Raw genomic sequence first — 16,826 nt, 5'->3', positions numbered from 1 at the left:
CTCATAAACAAACTGTAAATGAAATCCATGATTCAACCATGATTCAACCATGATTCAATTATATTATATATTATTTTGAATCATGATGAATTCCCAAAATTGAAAAAAGTATATTTTATTATAATTTTATACAATATGTATATTTGAAATTAATATTGGAAATACTCTTTAATTACTGATTACTTGTAAACTGTCTGCAGTAGTGGCCGACGTCGTTGCTCGAGCGGTTTATAAGCATGTTGATATACGCTGGCCAAACGCCAATGCTCTGGGTAGCCGCCTTCCCCAGCACCGCCGCCAAAACAACGAAACGGTGGCACCAAAGTATCAATATCGTAATTCCGTTTTGCGTAAGGATCACGTTGACGCGGCACCACCAGAACACGACTGGCATTATGTGATGCCATACTGCAGCCGCTGTCCGTGCTAATAAAATGACCGGCTGCATTGTATTTGGGCACACCAACGCGAAATGGTATTTTACAGTTGGCACGCGGCGGCGCTGCATGGTAACAAAGTGGTGGCTCGGGTGCAACTTTGTGGCATAGTCTTGAACGCGCACGACTAAGAAAGCCCGGTGCGCCCATATTTTGTTTCGAACGTCTACAGCCATGTTCGGGTGCAAGAGCCTCACATGAAGCTGCTACCCTATCGCCGCTGCCGCCAAGATATTTTTGACGCAATGCGCGGTATCCCTCAGCCATGATGTTAGGTGTAGATTGATAATGCTTGCTCAACCGATTTGAAGGCATAGCACAATCACGCGTTACACTATGGGCACGTGGCGGTGCCGCACGCACCATACAATCATCGGTGCTGCAGGGACAGTCCGTGTCGCGTTCAATTATGCGACCGCTAAAATCCGATTTGCGGCGCATTATATCCTTTTCGAAGAAGCCTGTTTCGCCGAGTGTACTGTTGAAGACACCTGCCGAGCGACCTAGATCTGTGGTAGGCTCATCGCGCGGTGTCTTTACATAATTGAACACAGCAGGACCGGCGGTATCGGCAGAACCGTCAATGTGTGGCGGCGGTTGCGGTTCGTCCGCTGGATTTCCGGGTCTATAATCCCAACCGATGGCCAAATCCATTGCTGTCATTGGTTTATCTGGCTGCGTTGAAGAAATCGGTCGCGATAAGTCTCCAGCATAAGCTTTAGGCATCACGCCACAAGTACGTGGTCGAAATACTTTCATTTTCGTACAATGTGTGGGGCCAGCGTTATGCGTTCTTATGCCAACACCCGTAGCAAAGGGCGCAATATCGAGCGCTAAGCCAGGATGTTCACCGGTGATTTGGCGCTTGCGAAACGCCATGTCCACCACACAATCCGGCAGCGGTTGATGGTCCAAATTGTCATGATGCATGCGCTTAGCCAGTTCAAAGTTTGCATAGGGCGGAATGATGGGCGACGGCGAACGCTCGTTGGGTTTCGCTGTAATTGATTTAAGTGGCATTTTTTGCTCAAGATCCTGTACTGCTGGAGAATCGGGATTTTGATAACCGAATTTCTGTTTAAAATATTCCAAACTAGGTCCCACGGAATCCGTCAGAGCAGCGGTTTGTGGCAATAACGAAGTTTCCGTCTGCACTTGTGGCATTGGATCAATTTGCGATTCCGTTGGCGCAGTGAGTTCCAGTAAAGAAGTATGAGCAGCGTTCGCTGTTGGTGAAGATACACGCGTCAACGGTAGTATCAGTGGACGCGTAAGCGTAACGTCCGGCTTATTCGATTGGCAAAGGTGATCGCCAAGGAGGAGCTTATCCAGTGGCAGTTCCGGTTCTATGTTATTGTCGCGTTCGTACTTTTGTTGCAACAGCTGGTCACGTGAGGCGTGTTGGTGTTCGTAGGGTGTAAAATCACCTGGCACGTATTCTAAATCGAAACGCTTGTAAAAAAAAAAGCCAAGTCAAGGACTTTTCTTATTATTTTTCGGTAGATATTATTATTCTTGTGGATGACAAAATAAAATACGCAAAAAAGATATGGGATAGTAACGAATATATTTTAGCATGCTGGTGGTATTTGTATGGGTTCGCAAGGCTCTTCAGGCTTCTTCTCATTACCTTTCTTCTTCTTCTTTGGTTTCTTCGAATCAACCGAAAAAGTATGATAAATAAGATGTGTTAAACAAAAATTTGTATAAAGCATGACAAAATTAAAAAACGAGGAACCTATACTCACTTTTTTATCTTGACCCTTAGCGCACTTTCCAATGCCTTTCTCACCTGGACTGAAAATACGTCTGACGGTTTCGCATTTGTCTTCACATTTCGGTGGCTCATCTTTTTTCCCGCAAACACTCTTTTTGCGTGGAAAATTTCGCCATTTATGCTTTCTGATCAGACATTCGTTGTATTCGTCGGCAAATTTACGAGTTATTTTATGTGGTAGCTCGTAAGTGCTGCGAAAGTAGCCCCAAGGATTCTTATCCGAACTAAAAATAATTTGTAAAAGTTGTTACCAAAAAGTCTTCAAATTAAAGGCTTACAAAGTAGATCCCAAAGGGTTCCTTGCTCATGGGATACAATAAAATGAAAAAAACTTTAAAGAACCCCACGAGACTAGACAAAAGACGGTCTCTATAAAAAATCAGATTAGCAGAAGTTTAAAAGCTAGCGCTACAGCTCCAAAGAACACCGATTAAACTGTATCTAGCAAATCTTAGTGGCTTGTGGTCTCACAAATCTCAGCCAACAAGTCGCAACCGAGCCTTAACGCACATAATCTAAGCTCCAATAGGACCGGATAAGTAGCCAGCGCATTATATAGAAAATAGTAATATTATACAGTAAGCTTTCAAAATTTTACAATATGTCGTTCATATACTTTTTCTTTAAATAAGCCGAAAACTTGACTCAGCTTACCGATAAGATTTACCTGTATCAAAGCGGAAGTGATGTCATCAAGATCTTTGACTTTGACTCAAATGAATTATTTCTTAAATTTTCAGGAAATCTTAGAGCTCTACTAGAGGGTGAGGGGGAAACATCCCGGCACTTTCTCCTCCACTGTTCTGCTTTTGCTAGGCTGAGACTGAAACATCTTGGTAGTCACACTTTCGGCGGACAGAAGACTCGACCGAAACGGATGTTTACCATCTCAACAAGTTTCTATAGGCACAAGGCGCTTTGTCGACACATAAGGATCCTTTGATTCAACTTATAGGACATATATAATATATAGCTGTCCAAGTGTGATAATTCTTATGATCGATCTCCTAACCTAACCTAGAGACAATAAGCGGTAATCGAAGCATACCCATAAGGTCAATTTAAACCGGATCAACGTTTAGTTTTAGTCAGATACGTGTAGAAGTGAAGTCCGATGGCTTTAATATACTTTAATTTGACTGTGCTATAATTTTCTTTGACTGTGCTATAATTTTCTTTTTGAAGGTTTCTGAAGTCACATACTCGTACATATGTACATATTTTGAAGAGCCGTAAATGTTGGACTCTCAAATCTCACAACGTCTACAATTGCTGATGACTTGTCTCTATACACGAAAAATAGTTTTTTACAATACAGTCTCTAAAAGCTGAGTTCTAAAATTCCAAAATGGATGAGTTCTTGGTCAGTGCGATAAAGGAGCGGTGTGATAATTATTTATATGCGGATTTCTTTAACAACTTTGCTATGATCTTATAAAAAAATTTACAGGAACACGAACTGCAACAACGACGATAGATCTTTTGTAACTTCTTTACGAGCCAACGGTAAAGGTTTCAAAATATCTGCATAAAGCGAAAAGACGAACAGATTATTTGCTTACAGCAATGATTTCTGACGACACTGTCCCAACAATTTTTGGGTGCCGTAGGTATTTCGAATTTTTTCAGTAGAAGCTAATGGTGTAACACGATCTGCGGTGTTGGAGGTATTTACGCAAGTACTTACCGTTCAGCGCTGCACAGCAAATGTCCGTTATTGTCAGTAATTATTATCGTCGGCTGCTTATGGGCGCGCGGTTTTGGTGGATACCACTTCGGTAACTCCCAATTGCATAGACGTTTTGCGCTGTAAGCCTTCTCGAACTGGGAAATAAAGAAAACAACAACAATGAATAAAAAAAAAAACTCGACGGCGCTGGCACAATCACTAGTCATTCATATTTCACGACATATTTCCACAAATCCAACACAACCTGTTCCCGTGCATGACGTACTATATATCATGCTAACTTTGATGCGTTAATTTATATCATTTTAAGCCTTTAAATACCAACGCATACAAGTTATAGATACTCATACATATGTATGTATATAAAAAATGGGCGTTTTGTTGCAGTTGTCCAAACATCCCTGCGCTAAAAAACTGTTTATTAATAAAACTAAAAAAAAAATTCTTCACCCTATACTCCGGTCGCTCTGTGATTGTGTTGTTTGTACCATCCCTCAATCGGCATGAGCTGCAATTACATGGTGTAATTTTTTAAATGACATATGTATGCAGCGATTAAGAAGAGCAGTGCTTCTAATACCTTTATAATCCTTGTTTACTTTTTGAAACCAGCAGCAAAAAAAAAACTGGGCGATTTATTAACATTTGCAACATTTTTTAGCAAGTGGAAGAGCCAACAACTATCATTAATCGGCTGTGTAATTTATCATAACTAAATCCAAATGGAAAATTTATAACTTTGGCGCATTGAATTCATGAACGTTGTTTGCTGAATTTGTTGCTGGATTTGTTGCTCGGGGGATCAGCGTAATTTTTTTGTCTTTTATGAAGAAGAAATTATTTAAATTGCACAGATAAAGTGGAAATAGGTACAACCAGAAAGGAAATGTAACAAGAGGTCAACCGTTGCCAATTGAGTTTACAAACACCGGACAAACTGTTTATATGAACATGTGAAACGCTTTACTTTTGGCGCAATTTTGCGCAAAATACCATATGATCAAATTTGACCCGTACTGGTCAAATGCGTAAACCGAATCGATACTTTTCTTCAGATTGTTGCAAGCTTTTTTTAACGTTCACGTCAGGTTTGATCTCCATGTCTGGTTTGGATTTTTAACATGAAAAAATATTGAACGACGAGTTTGCTAGAAAATTTGTGTTTTATATGGAATCACGGCTACGAAAGCGGATAGTTTAAGTACTTTCCAAAAAGTCTTTAAGTGCTTTGCTTTTTATACACAACTGATTTACTTTTTTGATAGCTGGTAACTTTTTCAAAATCAAATTCCCTTTGGTTTGAGGTGAGTGCCTATGGTACATAAGTAGCTTCTGCGTACGGAATTTCTCATAACTCTTTCGTAAGATTAAGCAGACAAACTCCAGAGGCACGTAGAAAAGTTTGAGGACCGTACGAATTGAGAGATATTGTAAATAATTTTTTATGAAAAATTTTGCAGATTGAGAAAAGATCGGCTAAGCGAACTGATGGCTACTCCGCCCACTCTTCGCTGTACCGTGAGAAAACCAGCGGGAACTTAACCTCCATAAACACCAACAGCAAATATTTTCAATTATCGTATGCAAATGTGGGCGCGTTGACAAATTTTTAATGTTTCACAACTGATTACATGCAAACATATGCACTGAGAATTGCCGTTATGCCAGTGGTCGCCACTTGTCAACACCAGCAATGATTGAAGACCAACACATCGCGTGCAATGCCGCGCGTGGAGGATGCGTTCAGTGGCAAATGGCGTAAATGGCATGAAACCGCAAGCAACGGCACGTGCAGACGCAAGAAAAAAATCCGCCATTGGCAAACGAAAGCGTTGCTACAAACACACTTCATACACACGGTGTTATTGTAATTAAATTTATACGGCAATTACATCCTCTTATATACATATGTAACAAAGCAGCAACAACAACAACAAGCATTGCAAGCGTTTTCAAGATTTGTGCGGAATATTGTTGTAATGCTTTAAGCTGCGTGAAATTACCGACAATTCTTTTTATTGTTGTAGATATTTGCTCCTCTTCCACGCATAAATCGATTGTATTTTGTTAGAAGTGTCATTGGTTCAAGTGTGAAGTACAAATTGATTTTAAACTCAATTAGCAGATGCAACAATAGGAATTTATGCTCTAACGGTAGCGAAGTTTTGTTGCAGACAAAAGATTACTACAGCAACGAGATGATTTTTTGCAATATTTACAAGTGTAGCAAAATATCGGTGCAATGTGAGAGTGAACAGTGGCACGAAATGTGCAAAACAAGTGATAAAAACTTAGCTTGAATTAACCGCGAGACAAATTTAGCGACATTTGTGAAGCAATTGCGCCAACAAACGCTGGCATATTGAAATTAAATATTTTCAATGACATTCATTTTTAATAAATAATAGTAAAACCTATACACCAGGGCTGATTTATGCGACAAAATTCAGTTGTCTTTTTGTGTAAAATGTTTTTTAATAGATCAGCTGATTTGATTAAGTGGCAAAATAGTGTAACGGCTGCAAATTAGATGATTAATAATTTCATAATGAAGCGTTTACACCATTGCTTAACGACTAAACAAGCTTTTACTGCTAATTTCAATACGCGACTATATATTTTTTGACAAATGAAGGGTTCTACAAGGCTCAGAGCATATTCTATTCGCACAGGAAGCTTAAGAAGCTACAATTAATTTTAACATTTTTACCGTTACGTAGTGGTTTTAAAAATAATAATTCTCGCAAACTGTTTTAATATTAAACTACAGCTGTGTTATCGATATTTTTGCAAGCCAAAAAGAGATTTACAATGGTTCCTTGAACTACGATGGCAACTAAAGTATTGTAAATAAATATTTTAATTCAGAATTTGTATTTCTATGCGATGTAAGCTTCGAAAACTTAAGAATTTGCAATATAGTAAATCGGTTTCACAAGAATAAAAGTTGAAAATTATGGGTATTATAAAAGATATTTCTTTTTTATAAAAAAACCACTGTAAAAATAAAATAAAAAAATACAATATATAAAAATTCTTCAATACAAACCACTGTGCAGTGCGAACAACCTGAGCTACCAACAGATGATGTTTATACGCATACCCGAGGGTGTCATTTATCACGTTTTATGCGTGGATTATGTAGTCAAGAAGCTACACGCTGTCTGTTTGTATTGTACGCAAGTCGCAACAATGACCACACAAGGCAGCAACGACGAAGGGTGTCACACCCCTTGACAGCATCATTACACCCCAAACAAGAATTAAAGATTGTAAGCGAGAATAAAAGGCTAACAGTCGGTTGTAGGATGCACGTGTGGCGAAAGAGTAGTGTATAAGGCAACTAGCACATATACATACACAAAAGTTTGAAGAAAGTAAATATTAGACTAGCTGTTACAGGTTCACCCGCTACTTTAACTAATTTCACGGCAGTCTGCACTGCTGCTTATTATCGACCTTCATTGACTACTTTTTTAACAATTTCTTTTGCGTAAAACACGCACACACCTAAAATTTTATGACTTCGCCAGCGATCGAACACGAAAACAAAACAGATGTCCAATCAATTGTAAGTAAATTAGTATAATTTCCAATCAATTAATTGCCGCCACTATCGGTATCGGCAGCACATCACTATCACTTTCGAATTATCTGCTCCCCAGCGGTATACCGTTAACTTATAAACGCCTCAATTCGCACTGAATTGTAGCACAACCTGCAGTTAGCTCGTAGGCGGTTTTGCTTTGTGCAAAATTTGTGGAGTTTCTTGTGTGTCATTCAACTGAAAGTATTTGACATGATAATACATGCATGCAGCTATATACATATGTACATTTGTATATGTGCAGAAATACTATTTATAACTATTTATATTAAAACTTTGTCGTTGTTAAGCAAACTCGTTACTATGTACAAATATTAATTTTTATTTTTTTCGTGGAGCTAGAAACCGCAATAAATGTAAACGCGAAACAGGGCGCATAAAATATTTGTGTGGTAAAAATTTAGAAAAAAAAATTGAAATTAAAGCTTTTAAGCAAAAATCTAAAACAAAAAATAATTTATTATTAAAAATAAAATAAATGAGTAAATACAAAAAAAAATTAAATAAATAAGTAAATATCAAAAAAATAATAACAATAATAATATCAAGTACGGTAGCGCTAAGTTTGGTTGTAACCGGGAAAATACTTTCTGGTATGAATATAATTTTACAACTTAAAAAAAAAACGTTTCCACTTGATTTTATTAAACTATCACACATTTTGACAAACCTCAACGGTTTAAAATCCGATGGAAAGTCGGAAATCATTATATAGGGTATATTTGGGGGGGCAGAAAAATGAAAGGGCTGATTGCATTAAATTAAAAATATGTATAAATATATGGAGTCAAGTCAGCCGAACGTTTCAAAATCCTGAATATCAGTTGTATAGTGCTAAGGCAAGTTTTCAACCGATTTTATTTATTTTAGGCACAAAGTTACACTGTCATTAGCTAAATACGCCTTAATTTCATTAAAATAAATCCCACATTGAACATATGGTATGTAGTATAAAGTCAACTGGAAGTTGGAAAATCTTTATATCAGGTATATGGCGCATAAGTATTGACCCGATTGAACCCATTTTTGACATAAGAGTATATTATTATCAAAGAAATATTTTTTCCGAATTCCAGATATATCTCATAGATTGTACGATACTTACGACTAAAAGTCAGCTATACGCACTGGGCTTCACATTTTCGGCATGTGGGGGCTTGAACAGTTATGGGCCGGTTTGACCATTTTTAGACACGAGATGGCACTTTAAAAGCGAATTTACAGGTTGGTTGAAAAGTTTCTATGCTCGATATGAAAAAATATTGTTTTTGGTACGATATATATATTTTTAGTCAATATAATCTCTCTTAACTTCAATACACTTATTCCAATGATCCTCCAATAATTTTATGCCATACTATAATGACTTTCCGGAAGTTCTGCAAATTAGCCGCCTACGGCTGTATAAGCTTCTTCATTCGACGAAAAATGCATTCCACTTAGGAATTGTTTCAGGTTTCTGAAGAGTTTGTAGTCGCTGGGAGCCAAATCTGCAATCGGTTTTATTCTGCTCAAAACCAGTTTTTGTTGAATTGTTAACGTGTGCAGTACTAATTTTCCAAACAGCTTTTTCAAATGTAATTATGCATGGAAAATATAAAGTACTTATTCATCTGAGATGCCTAGCAATTTCACGCTTAGTGAAGCTTGGATCTGCACTAACAATAATATAAACTTGCTTAATGATTTCTGGTGTGGCTGCGGGTATTGATCGTCCTTCGCGTGGATCGACTTCAAGCCTAGTACGACCACGTTTAAATTCACCAGCTCAAAATTCAACGGTGCGTTTTGAGCGTGAGGACTGCTTATACTCTTCTAACAATTGTTAAATTTTTTCCATATTAAAAAAATAGTCTGACACGTCAACTTCAAACACACAGAGAACGTATATCATATGGCTTGTAAACAAAGAATTAATTAACAGAATGACTTCTAACTTTGCATGTGTTCTCACGACAGATGTACCACCTTGTGAAAAAAAAAATTTGGAGCTAGTAGTGCTATTTCTTTGTGAACACTACTCACTTTTCAACCAACCTGTATTTATTAGTGCTTGATTTGTGTACTGGAAAGGCAAAGAATCAGATGGAATTTAAAATTGTATTATATGGGAAGCGGGTATGGCAATATACGAATGTCCTAGTAATGCAACCAATCGAGTTTGGTTGAAATTGGTAGAGCAAAAAACAGCTTTTTACGAATGAAACTAAAAATAAAATGGAAAATAAAAACATATATTTAATAAATATTTAGTTGAAATAAAAACAAAAATAAATAAAAATAACATAACAAAATTCTACAAAAAATTATAAAATAAGTTGCAGTAAAGTGAAAAACAGGATATTAGAAGATTTGCAAATAAAAGAAATACAGATTTAAATAAAAAAAATCGAATGAAATTAAATAGAAAAAAGTAAAAAAAAAACAAAATAAATAATTTAAAAAAATCAATAAAATATAGAATAATATGGTGATACATACGAATGTATGTACATATATATGTAACATATATAATGATATTTGTAAATACATACATGAGGGCACAATAGACCATAGGTCGCGGTGCATACCTCAAAATTAATCTAAAAATACATACATGTATAAAGTTATTGTATAATGCGACATGCAAGCCCCGACAAATGAACGAGAAAACTTAAGACGATAGACAAAAATGTTTACTTTGCTAAAAAATTAATTTAAATAAAAAATTTAATAAAGTAAAATATACAATTTAATAAAATAATAAAATAAAAAAATAAATAATCGGTAAAACAAACAAAACCAGAAAAAATAAATAAAATAAAAGCTAAAATTAAAAAATTTGAACTAAAAAAAATATGTACATAAAAAATTAAAACGTGTAAATAAGAATCAACCAAATTAGATCAAAAAGCTTGTTATCAAAATTACAAAAAAAATAATTTTACATGTTTTTAAACAATAACCTTGTATAAAAAAAAAAATTAAATGCTATGATAAAATATAACGATTAATACATTAAATTATATCTGATTCATCAAAAAAAAATATTAAAAAATAATAATTAGAGGAATATTAAAAAGGTAAAAAATAATAATAATATACGTATGTATAACAAAAGAAATATTTATCGATAATTACTAAAGTAAGTATTTACAAAATAGACAAATGTACATCTGTACAAAACAAATCAAAAAACAAATTATTTTCTGCAAAACTTCAAAAATATTGTCCACCAACCCTGTTTGTATTAGCAGTTATTTATAGAGAAGCGCCGTGGCCCACTTTTGTCAGCAAATCATAGAAATACCATGCATTATATTAACATTTGCAGTTCTACAAGTATACTACTGTCAAATGTCGCCGTTTGAAAGAAATAATAAACACAGTTTGAGCTGAGCTGCTGGTAGACAACACACAAGTTGATTATTATCTAAGCTTATAGTTATGAAAATTACACGAAAGTATGCTTCAGAACTAGCGCAACACGCGCCGCCGACTTTCGCTATTTCTAATGGTACCGTTAGATTGTTGCTTGAAAACGATTACGTGTAGCTTGGTATTGCCTTTTTTCATATTTGAATATCGTATTTTTAGTTTTTCTGACTAATTTCATTATATTCATTATTTATGGTTAGCAACCTACACTTTAGCACGACATGTGTGTAACTGCAACGCAATGACGGCTATGAAACGGCGTACTAGTTTGACGCGCTGCTATTTTTTTTAACAAAAATGTGTGTGCAGTTTTGTTTAACCGCTCCCAAAACACTTTTTCAACTGCTTTCAATTTAGTTTTTAGTATTTTTTCGAAAATACCTGGTTAGCACTAAAATGATACGCCATTACACGTTAACAGTGTGCGCCACAAGGATTGGTAATGAAAAATTAAAATAATTTCTTAACTAAAACTTTTATTTTGTGTTATGCGCTTCAGAATTTTTTATTGAATAATATTTTTTTACTGTCAAGTAATTGTTATTTTTTATTTTTTACGTTTCAGTTTTCGCTTTGCGTAGAGTTGCTGAAAAATTACTTTACATTTGGAAGATTTTGTTTGTATTGCCGATAAATTTTCACTATAAAATGCATAGCAAAGGGAAAACAACATAGAAAATGCCAGGACAACGTAAAGTAATCAAGGTTTTGGACAAGGAATTTATGGTTGCCAGGAACCTAGTTGTTTACGCATGTTTGCTGGAATGTTTCCAAACTGCGGTGCATTGTTATTAATATAAGTATGTAGTATATAAGAAGACATATTTTGCTCGCAGTAGCAGTTAATGAGTTGAAAAAATAAATAAAATAAATTTCAAAGTTCGAAAAAAACAAAAAAAAACAAACGTTAACGTTGATGGCACTGAATCTATAATACTCTACACAAATAAAAAAAAATGCCATACAAGTTGTTTTTTAAGGTTCAGTTTGTATAGCAGCTATATGATATAGCGGTCCGATCTGAACAATATATTCGAAGATTGTAGCATTGCTATGGATAATAATCCACGCAAAACTTTGTAAAGATATATTGTCAAATAAAAAAGTTTTCCATACAAGAAATTGATTGTGATCGGTCAGTTTGTATGGCAGCTGACCAAGGGGCGCTAATCTGATGATGCGCAGTGTATATATTTTCTAGAGTCATTTCGGTTTCCTTTTAGGTGTTACAAACGTCGTGGCAAACTTAATATAAACAGGGTATAAAAAATAAAATGTGTTACAAAAAAAATAAATTTAAAAAAAAATAAAACTATAAAAAATCAAAGTTTAAAATAAAAATACAATAAAATTTAGATTCAAAAAAATTTTTCTGAAATTTTCAGAAATCAATTTAATTGCAAAAAAAATAAAAATAAAAAATTTGTTCCAACCGCTTTGCAACAAGGGAGAAAGTCACGAAATGGCTTTTATTGCTGTCATTCTACATTTTCTAGTACCTATGTATTTGTTTTTGCTGCTTTGGCAATATGCTTTAACCTTTTCCCAACCCGCTCTTCTTATTTTGCTATAGCTTCTTGTGCTCAAATATTGGTTCTTGCCCGCTCTGCGGGTTTAGCATTCAGGCCGCAGGTGGCCAATGGCGGCAAATGTATGCATTAAATGCAGATTGTTGTAAGCAGCAGCTGCGGCTTCTTTTGAGGATGTAAGCAATATTTCATGCACGATTTTTTATTTCATACGGTTTTATTGAAACATATTTTGAAGCAAAATAAAGCTGGCTTTACAGTTAATTGTAGCTATTTTACTATTTTTCATACGAACAGCCGCCAAAAACGTGGCAATTTACTTAATGAAGGTTCTTTCGATTGTGAATTTACATCTATTAACTTTGAATCGAAAAAAAAGCAAAACACAAATCGCTTATAGTAAGCTGTTAAGCACCAAATAGCGTTTACAGAATTTATCTAATTATCTGCACATACTTTTTGTTTTTTTTTGCATAAACAGGAGTTTTTGCTAATTGTTAGCATATGTTAAACATTGTTTTTGCGTATATGCATCTTTTTCTGTACAAAATATCACACTAATTCTTAACATACGCCTTACGTAAGTTTCCCGTCGATATTCAGTTATCGATTTTGCGATTAAAACTTCACCACCATTGCCTACACAAAAGCAGCCGTTAATTTTGTAAACAAAGGCATATAAAGTAATTAGTATTTATTATGAAAACCTTAAACGTATGTAGTAAATTAAAGTTATGTATATACATTAATGTTATAAGTATAAAGTGAAAATTTAAAAATAAATGGTATCACAATGCAGCTAAAATTATTGGCAAGAAGAAAGTAGAGTTTGCAACTGATTTTTCCAAATAATTAATTGATCATTAAAGCAGCGTTACAACAAATCGTCGCTTACTTTATGGCGTTTCCAGCACATGATTCAAGTACGCTATGTAGCATATAGCCAACTTGAGAATTTCGATTTTTGACAACTTCTTATCCGGCGGCAATGTGGGCAGTAGCTTACGCAATTCCGCGAAACTGACATTAAACGCTTCGACGCGTATGCGTTCGCGTGTTGCATGCGCCGTGCGATATTTTAGCGTGGCACGTCGCCGACGGCGGCGCTCTTCACGCGACAGACCCACCAATTCCGACGGATCCAGGTGCGCTATCGGTGTTGTGCGGCGTCGTGGTGCTGGTGTCGGCGGCGGTGGTGGCGAAGCCTGTGGCATGGTCTCACAAGCCATACGCGCCTGAAAACGTCGATCTATATCCAAAACATAATCAGGATTTTCAGCGCTACCATTGAGATCATGCAGATAATAGCGACCCAGGGAGATGCTTTGTGCGGGCATCATATGCGTCATATCGTACACCATGTTGACGTCAAACGGGGTTTAATTACTGCATTAGAGAAAGAGTAACATGGGTGTTGATTAAAAAAATATGTTTACGAGAAAAAAAAGATATTTTATAAAGTAACTTGACACACCCACTTAATTTGTGTTTAAACAGCAAGCATATAAACGCCCACCACACGTTTGTAATATATGCATGCCACAGGCGTTATTTACGCCAGTTCTTTTGCTTAAGGGTTTACGCCTTACCCCATTAGCATTTAACAACTTATATTTATATTTTGCTTTGTATGTTTTTTGTTGTTGTTCGCGCGTGTGTCAACATTCCACCCCTTTCGATTATTTGGCGTGTGCTTAAGTATTCTCTAACTAACCACATTATATTTGTTATTGTTATTATATTTCCGCATTCTTTTATTATCGGCACATATTTTCACACCTAGTCAAATAATAGGAAAAACGTATGGGGTGTGCGTTGTTGATATAACGGTACAGAAGAATTTATTTTACAACGCACGTTTCGCAATTTGCAATAAAAATTTAATATTTATTAAATTGCATGATGTGACTGAAAGAAGGCCTCATAAAGAGATATTGGATTCACAAATTTTCAGTATTGGCATATTTTATTGCAAGAAACGAACCTCGAAATGAGATTTGTCTTGCATTTAACGCTGGCAGATTTGCCGACATAACTTTAAAAGCAACTTTTATTCTGCATCTTCTAAAATATTTATTTTCTGCACACATCTTGCAACCAGACATCATCTGATTAATTGTACTTGCTCTTATGGAATTTTTATCTCTCGAAAAAATATTACGGGTAATTAATTACAATTATTTGGAGCTCATTTAATGACTTATAGTAAACATCCGCAATTTATATTACAAATGGATCGCAATTGATAAAATTCGTTGTTTTATATAAAGCTTGAATAGGCAATAACTCAACTTTGAGCGAAAACGAACAACAGTGCGTATGAGCAACATTATTTTTGTTATCGTTTGATAGTTTGATTAGTAAATGTTTAGACAATTATGATAGAAAGAATTAGGTCTGTATCTTAACTGCTAGTAGCTGCTAGCTATTACGGAGAAGAAAATTTACAGTTACTTTCACAAACAGCGAAATAAAGAAAAAGTAAAGAAACGGAAAACTAGCAGAAACTAGCAAATATCAAAATATTGTTTTTTACAATCCCTTCATATTAACACTTGAAAATCAATCAATTCTTATTTGCACAATTCAAAATGATTAAAATAAACAAAATCAAAGTTAATGAGGCAAATGCTCTCTTCTATTAATTTTTGTTGGTTTTTTGGGTCAAGAAACGCTTTTCCAGCAGAAACATTGCCAGCTAGCGATAGTTAGCAGTTAAGATACAGACCTATTGACACAAAGAAAACTATAATAAAAAGAAAATTAAAAATATAGGAATTTTGTTTTATTTATCGAAAGCATATATATTATTATTTTTGAACATTTTCTTAGTGTGTAAATAAAAATCCAAGAAAAATGTCGAATTTTAAATTATATTAGATTATAAATCTGTTACTTTATTTATAAAAAAATATAAAGATTTACAATTTTTGGAATTTTCTTTTTTAATAATCTTTTCAACTTAAATATGTAAATATAAGAATTTTTGTATTTTTAAATTATGTCTGTTATAACTTTGTTGTTAGAATATATAGATTCAGACACTTTGGAGTTTACTTCTCAACTGAAATAAATAAAAAAACTTTTTTTTCGAATTTTAGCACAATTTTAAATTAAAACGCGGTTGTTAATTTTTGTTTTTTAAATATATTATTTCAGACCTTTTCAACTGAAATAAAATTAATTTTTTATCTGAATTTCAAGAATATACTAGATTGTAGCTCTGTTGTGTTATTTACCAAAATAATATAGTTTTAGGCCTTGGGAAATTTCTTTTCAACTGAAATAAATAATTATTTCTTCGAATTTTGAATTATATATATTGTTTATTTATCAAAAATGTATATATTTATAAAAAAAACTTTTGAATTTTAAAATTTTTGTAGGTTATTTTTTCCCGTAAGTTTTACTGTCTGCAGTATATGTAATGTTAATATATTACAAATCATGCCTAAAATATTATATTTTTTCTCAAAAATATTTTCACTAAACCGTTATTATTATACACATGCTTTATTTTCATTACCTTCAAATAAATTCTAATTTTATTCACTCTATGTTGCCCGCTACATAAGATTTTTTCACTTGTCATTAAATTATTTCAAAATACGCCTCTCCGTTACTTCCTACACTCCGCGCTTGTTCGCGACGAAATTAAAATGTTCTATATCCTTGCTCGCACAGCATCTTTTTATATGCAACTTGTCTACACACCACCAAAAAATCAGTTGTTGTTGTTGCTATAACACTGTGTAAATGGGGTTGCTTTTTGTACAAGCATACGCTCAAGCCAATAGGCAACAGCTGTGTCTCATACAACAACAACTTAAAAGGGATGCTGTTTATAATTAGAGAGGGAGGCATTGGTGTAGAGAAGGAAAAAACATAAAATGGCGTTTTCGTTAACACCTCCAGGATTACAACAAATATGTTACCATATTCTAGTTTATTGATTTTTATAGAGTCTTTTTATACCCTAAACAATGTATTTACCATATATTAATTTTGCCACGATGTTTGTAACACTCAGCAGGAAACGTTGGAGACCCTAGAGTATAAATATAAATGATCAGCGTGAGAGCTGAGTTGATTTAGCCTTGTTCGTCTGTTTGTCCGTTCGTTTGTATATACGCGAACTACTTTATTTTTTTTGAGATATCGATCTGAGATTTGCACATAACCTTTTCTCCATAAGAAGTTGCTAATTTTCCGAAACCGCCGATATCAGACCGCTATAGGACATATCGACAAAAATCAGGTCCTTGTATGAGCAACTTTTTTGTTAGACAAGATATCTACATTTAATTTGGCATGGATTATTGTGCTAAGTAACGGTTACGAACTAATTTGCTTCGCTATTAAATCGATA

At 34.5% G+C, this 16,826-nt stretch overlaps 2 protein-coding genes across 2 annotated transcripts; both read right to left on the bottom strand.

Annotated features, from left to right (window-relative positions):
- Positions 1–167: 167 nt before the first annotated feature.
- LOC106619368 (uncharacterized) lies at positions 168–11,478 on the bottom strand. Its single transcript, XM_070109663.1, has 4 exons — positions 11,310–11,478; positions 3,902–4,038; positions 2,186–2,438; positions 168–1,898 (listed from the first exon to the last, which is right to left on the bottom strand). The coding sequence occupies exons 1-4, from the start codon at positions 11,334–11,336 to the stop codon at positions 180–182; spliced, it is 2,136 nt and encodes a 711-aa protein (XP_069965764.1). The 5' UTR covers positions 11,337–11,478; the 3' UTR covers positions 168–179.
- Positions 11,479–12,953: 1,475 nt separating this feature from the next.
- On the bottom strand, positions 12,954–16,209 carry HLH4C (Helix loop helix protein 4C). The gene is made up of 2 exons (XM_014236861.3): positions 15,984–16,209; positions 12,954–13,843 (listed from the first exon to the last, which is right to left on the bottom strand). The coding sequence occupies exon 2, from the start codon at positions 13,816–13,818 to the stop codon at positions 13,354–13,356; it is 465 nt and encodes a 154-aa protein (XP_014092336.1). The 5' UTR covers positions 13,819–13,843; positions 15,984–16,209; the 3' UTR covers positions 12,954–13,353.
- Between the last annotated feature and the right edge of the window lie 617 nt (positions 16,210–16,826).

Source organism: Bactrocera oleae, chromosome 5 (assembly GCF_042242935.1).
Source record: "Bactrocera oleae isolate idBacOlea1 chromosome 5, idBacOlea1, whole genome shotgun sequence".
NCBI lineage: Eukaryota > Metazoa > Arthropoda > Insecta > Diptera > Tephritidae > Bactrocera > Bactrocera oleae.
The sequence above is the reverse complement of the archived record's forward strand: the minus strand, read 5'-3'. Positions and strand labels throughout refer to the sequence as shown.

Bases quoted from the DNA above. Each gene is read 5' to 3' on its own strand.
- HLH4C (XM_014236861.3), bottom strand. From the start codon at position 13,818: ATGGTGTACGATATGACGCATATGATGCCCGCACAAAGCATCTCCCTG.
- LOC106619368 (XM_070109663.1), bottom strand. From the start codon at position 11,336: ATGGCGTATCATTTTAGTGCTAACCAG. The intron at 4,039-11,309 runs GTATTTTCGAAA...TTTATTTCCCAG, and splicing joins ATCATTTTAGTGCTAACCAG to TTCGAGAAGGCTTACAGCGC. The intron at 1,899-2,185 runs GTGAGTATAGGT...CTTGGCTTTTTT, and splicing joins CTAAGGGTCAAGATAAAAAA to TTTTACAAGCGTTTCGATTT.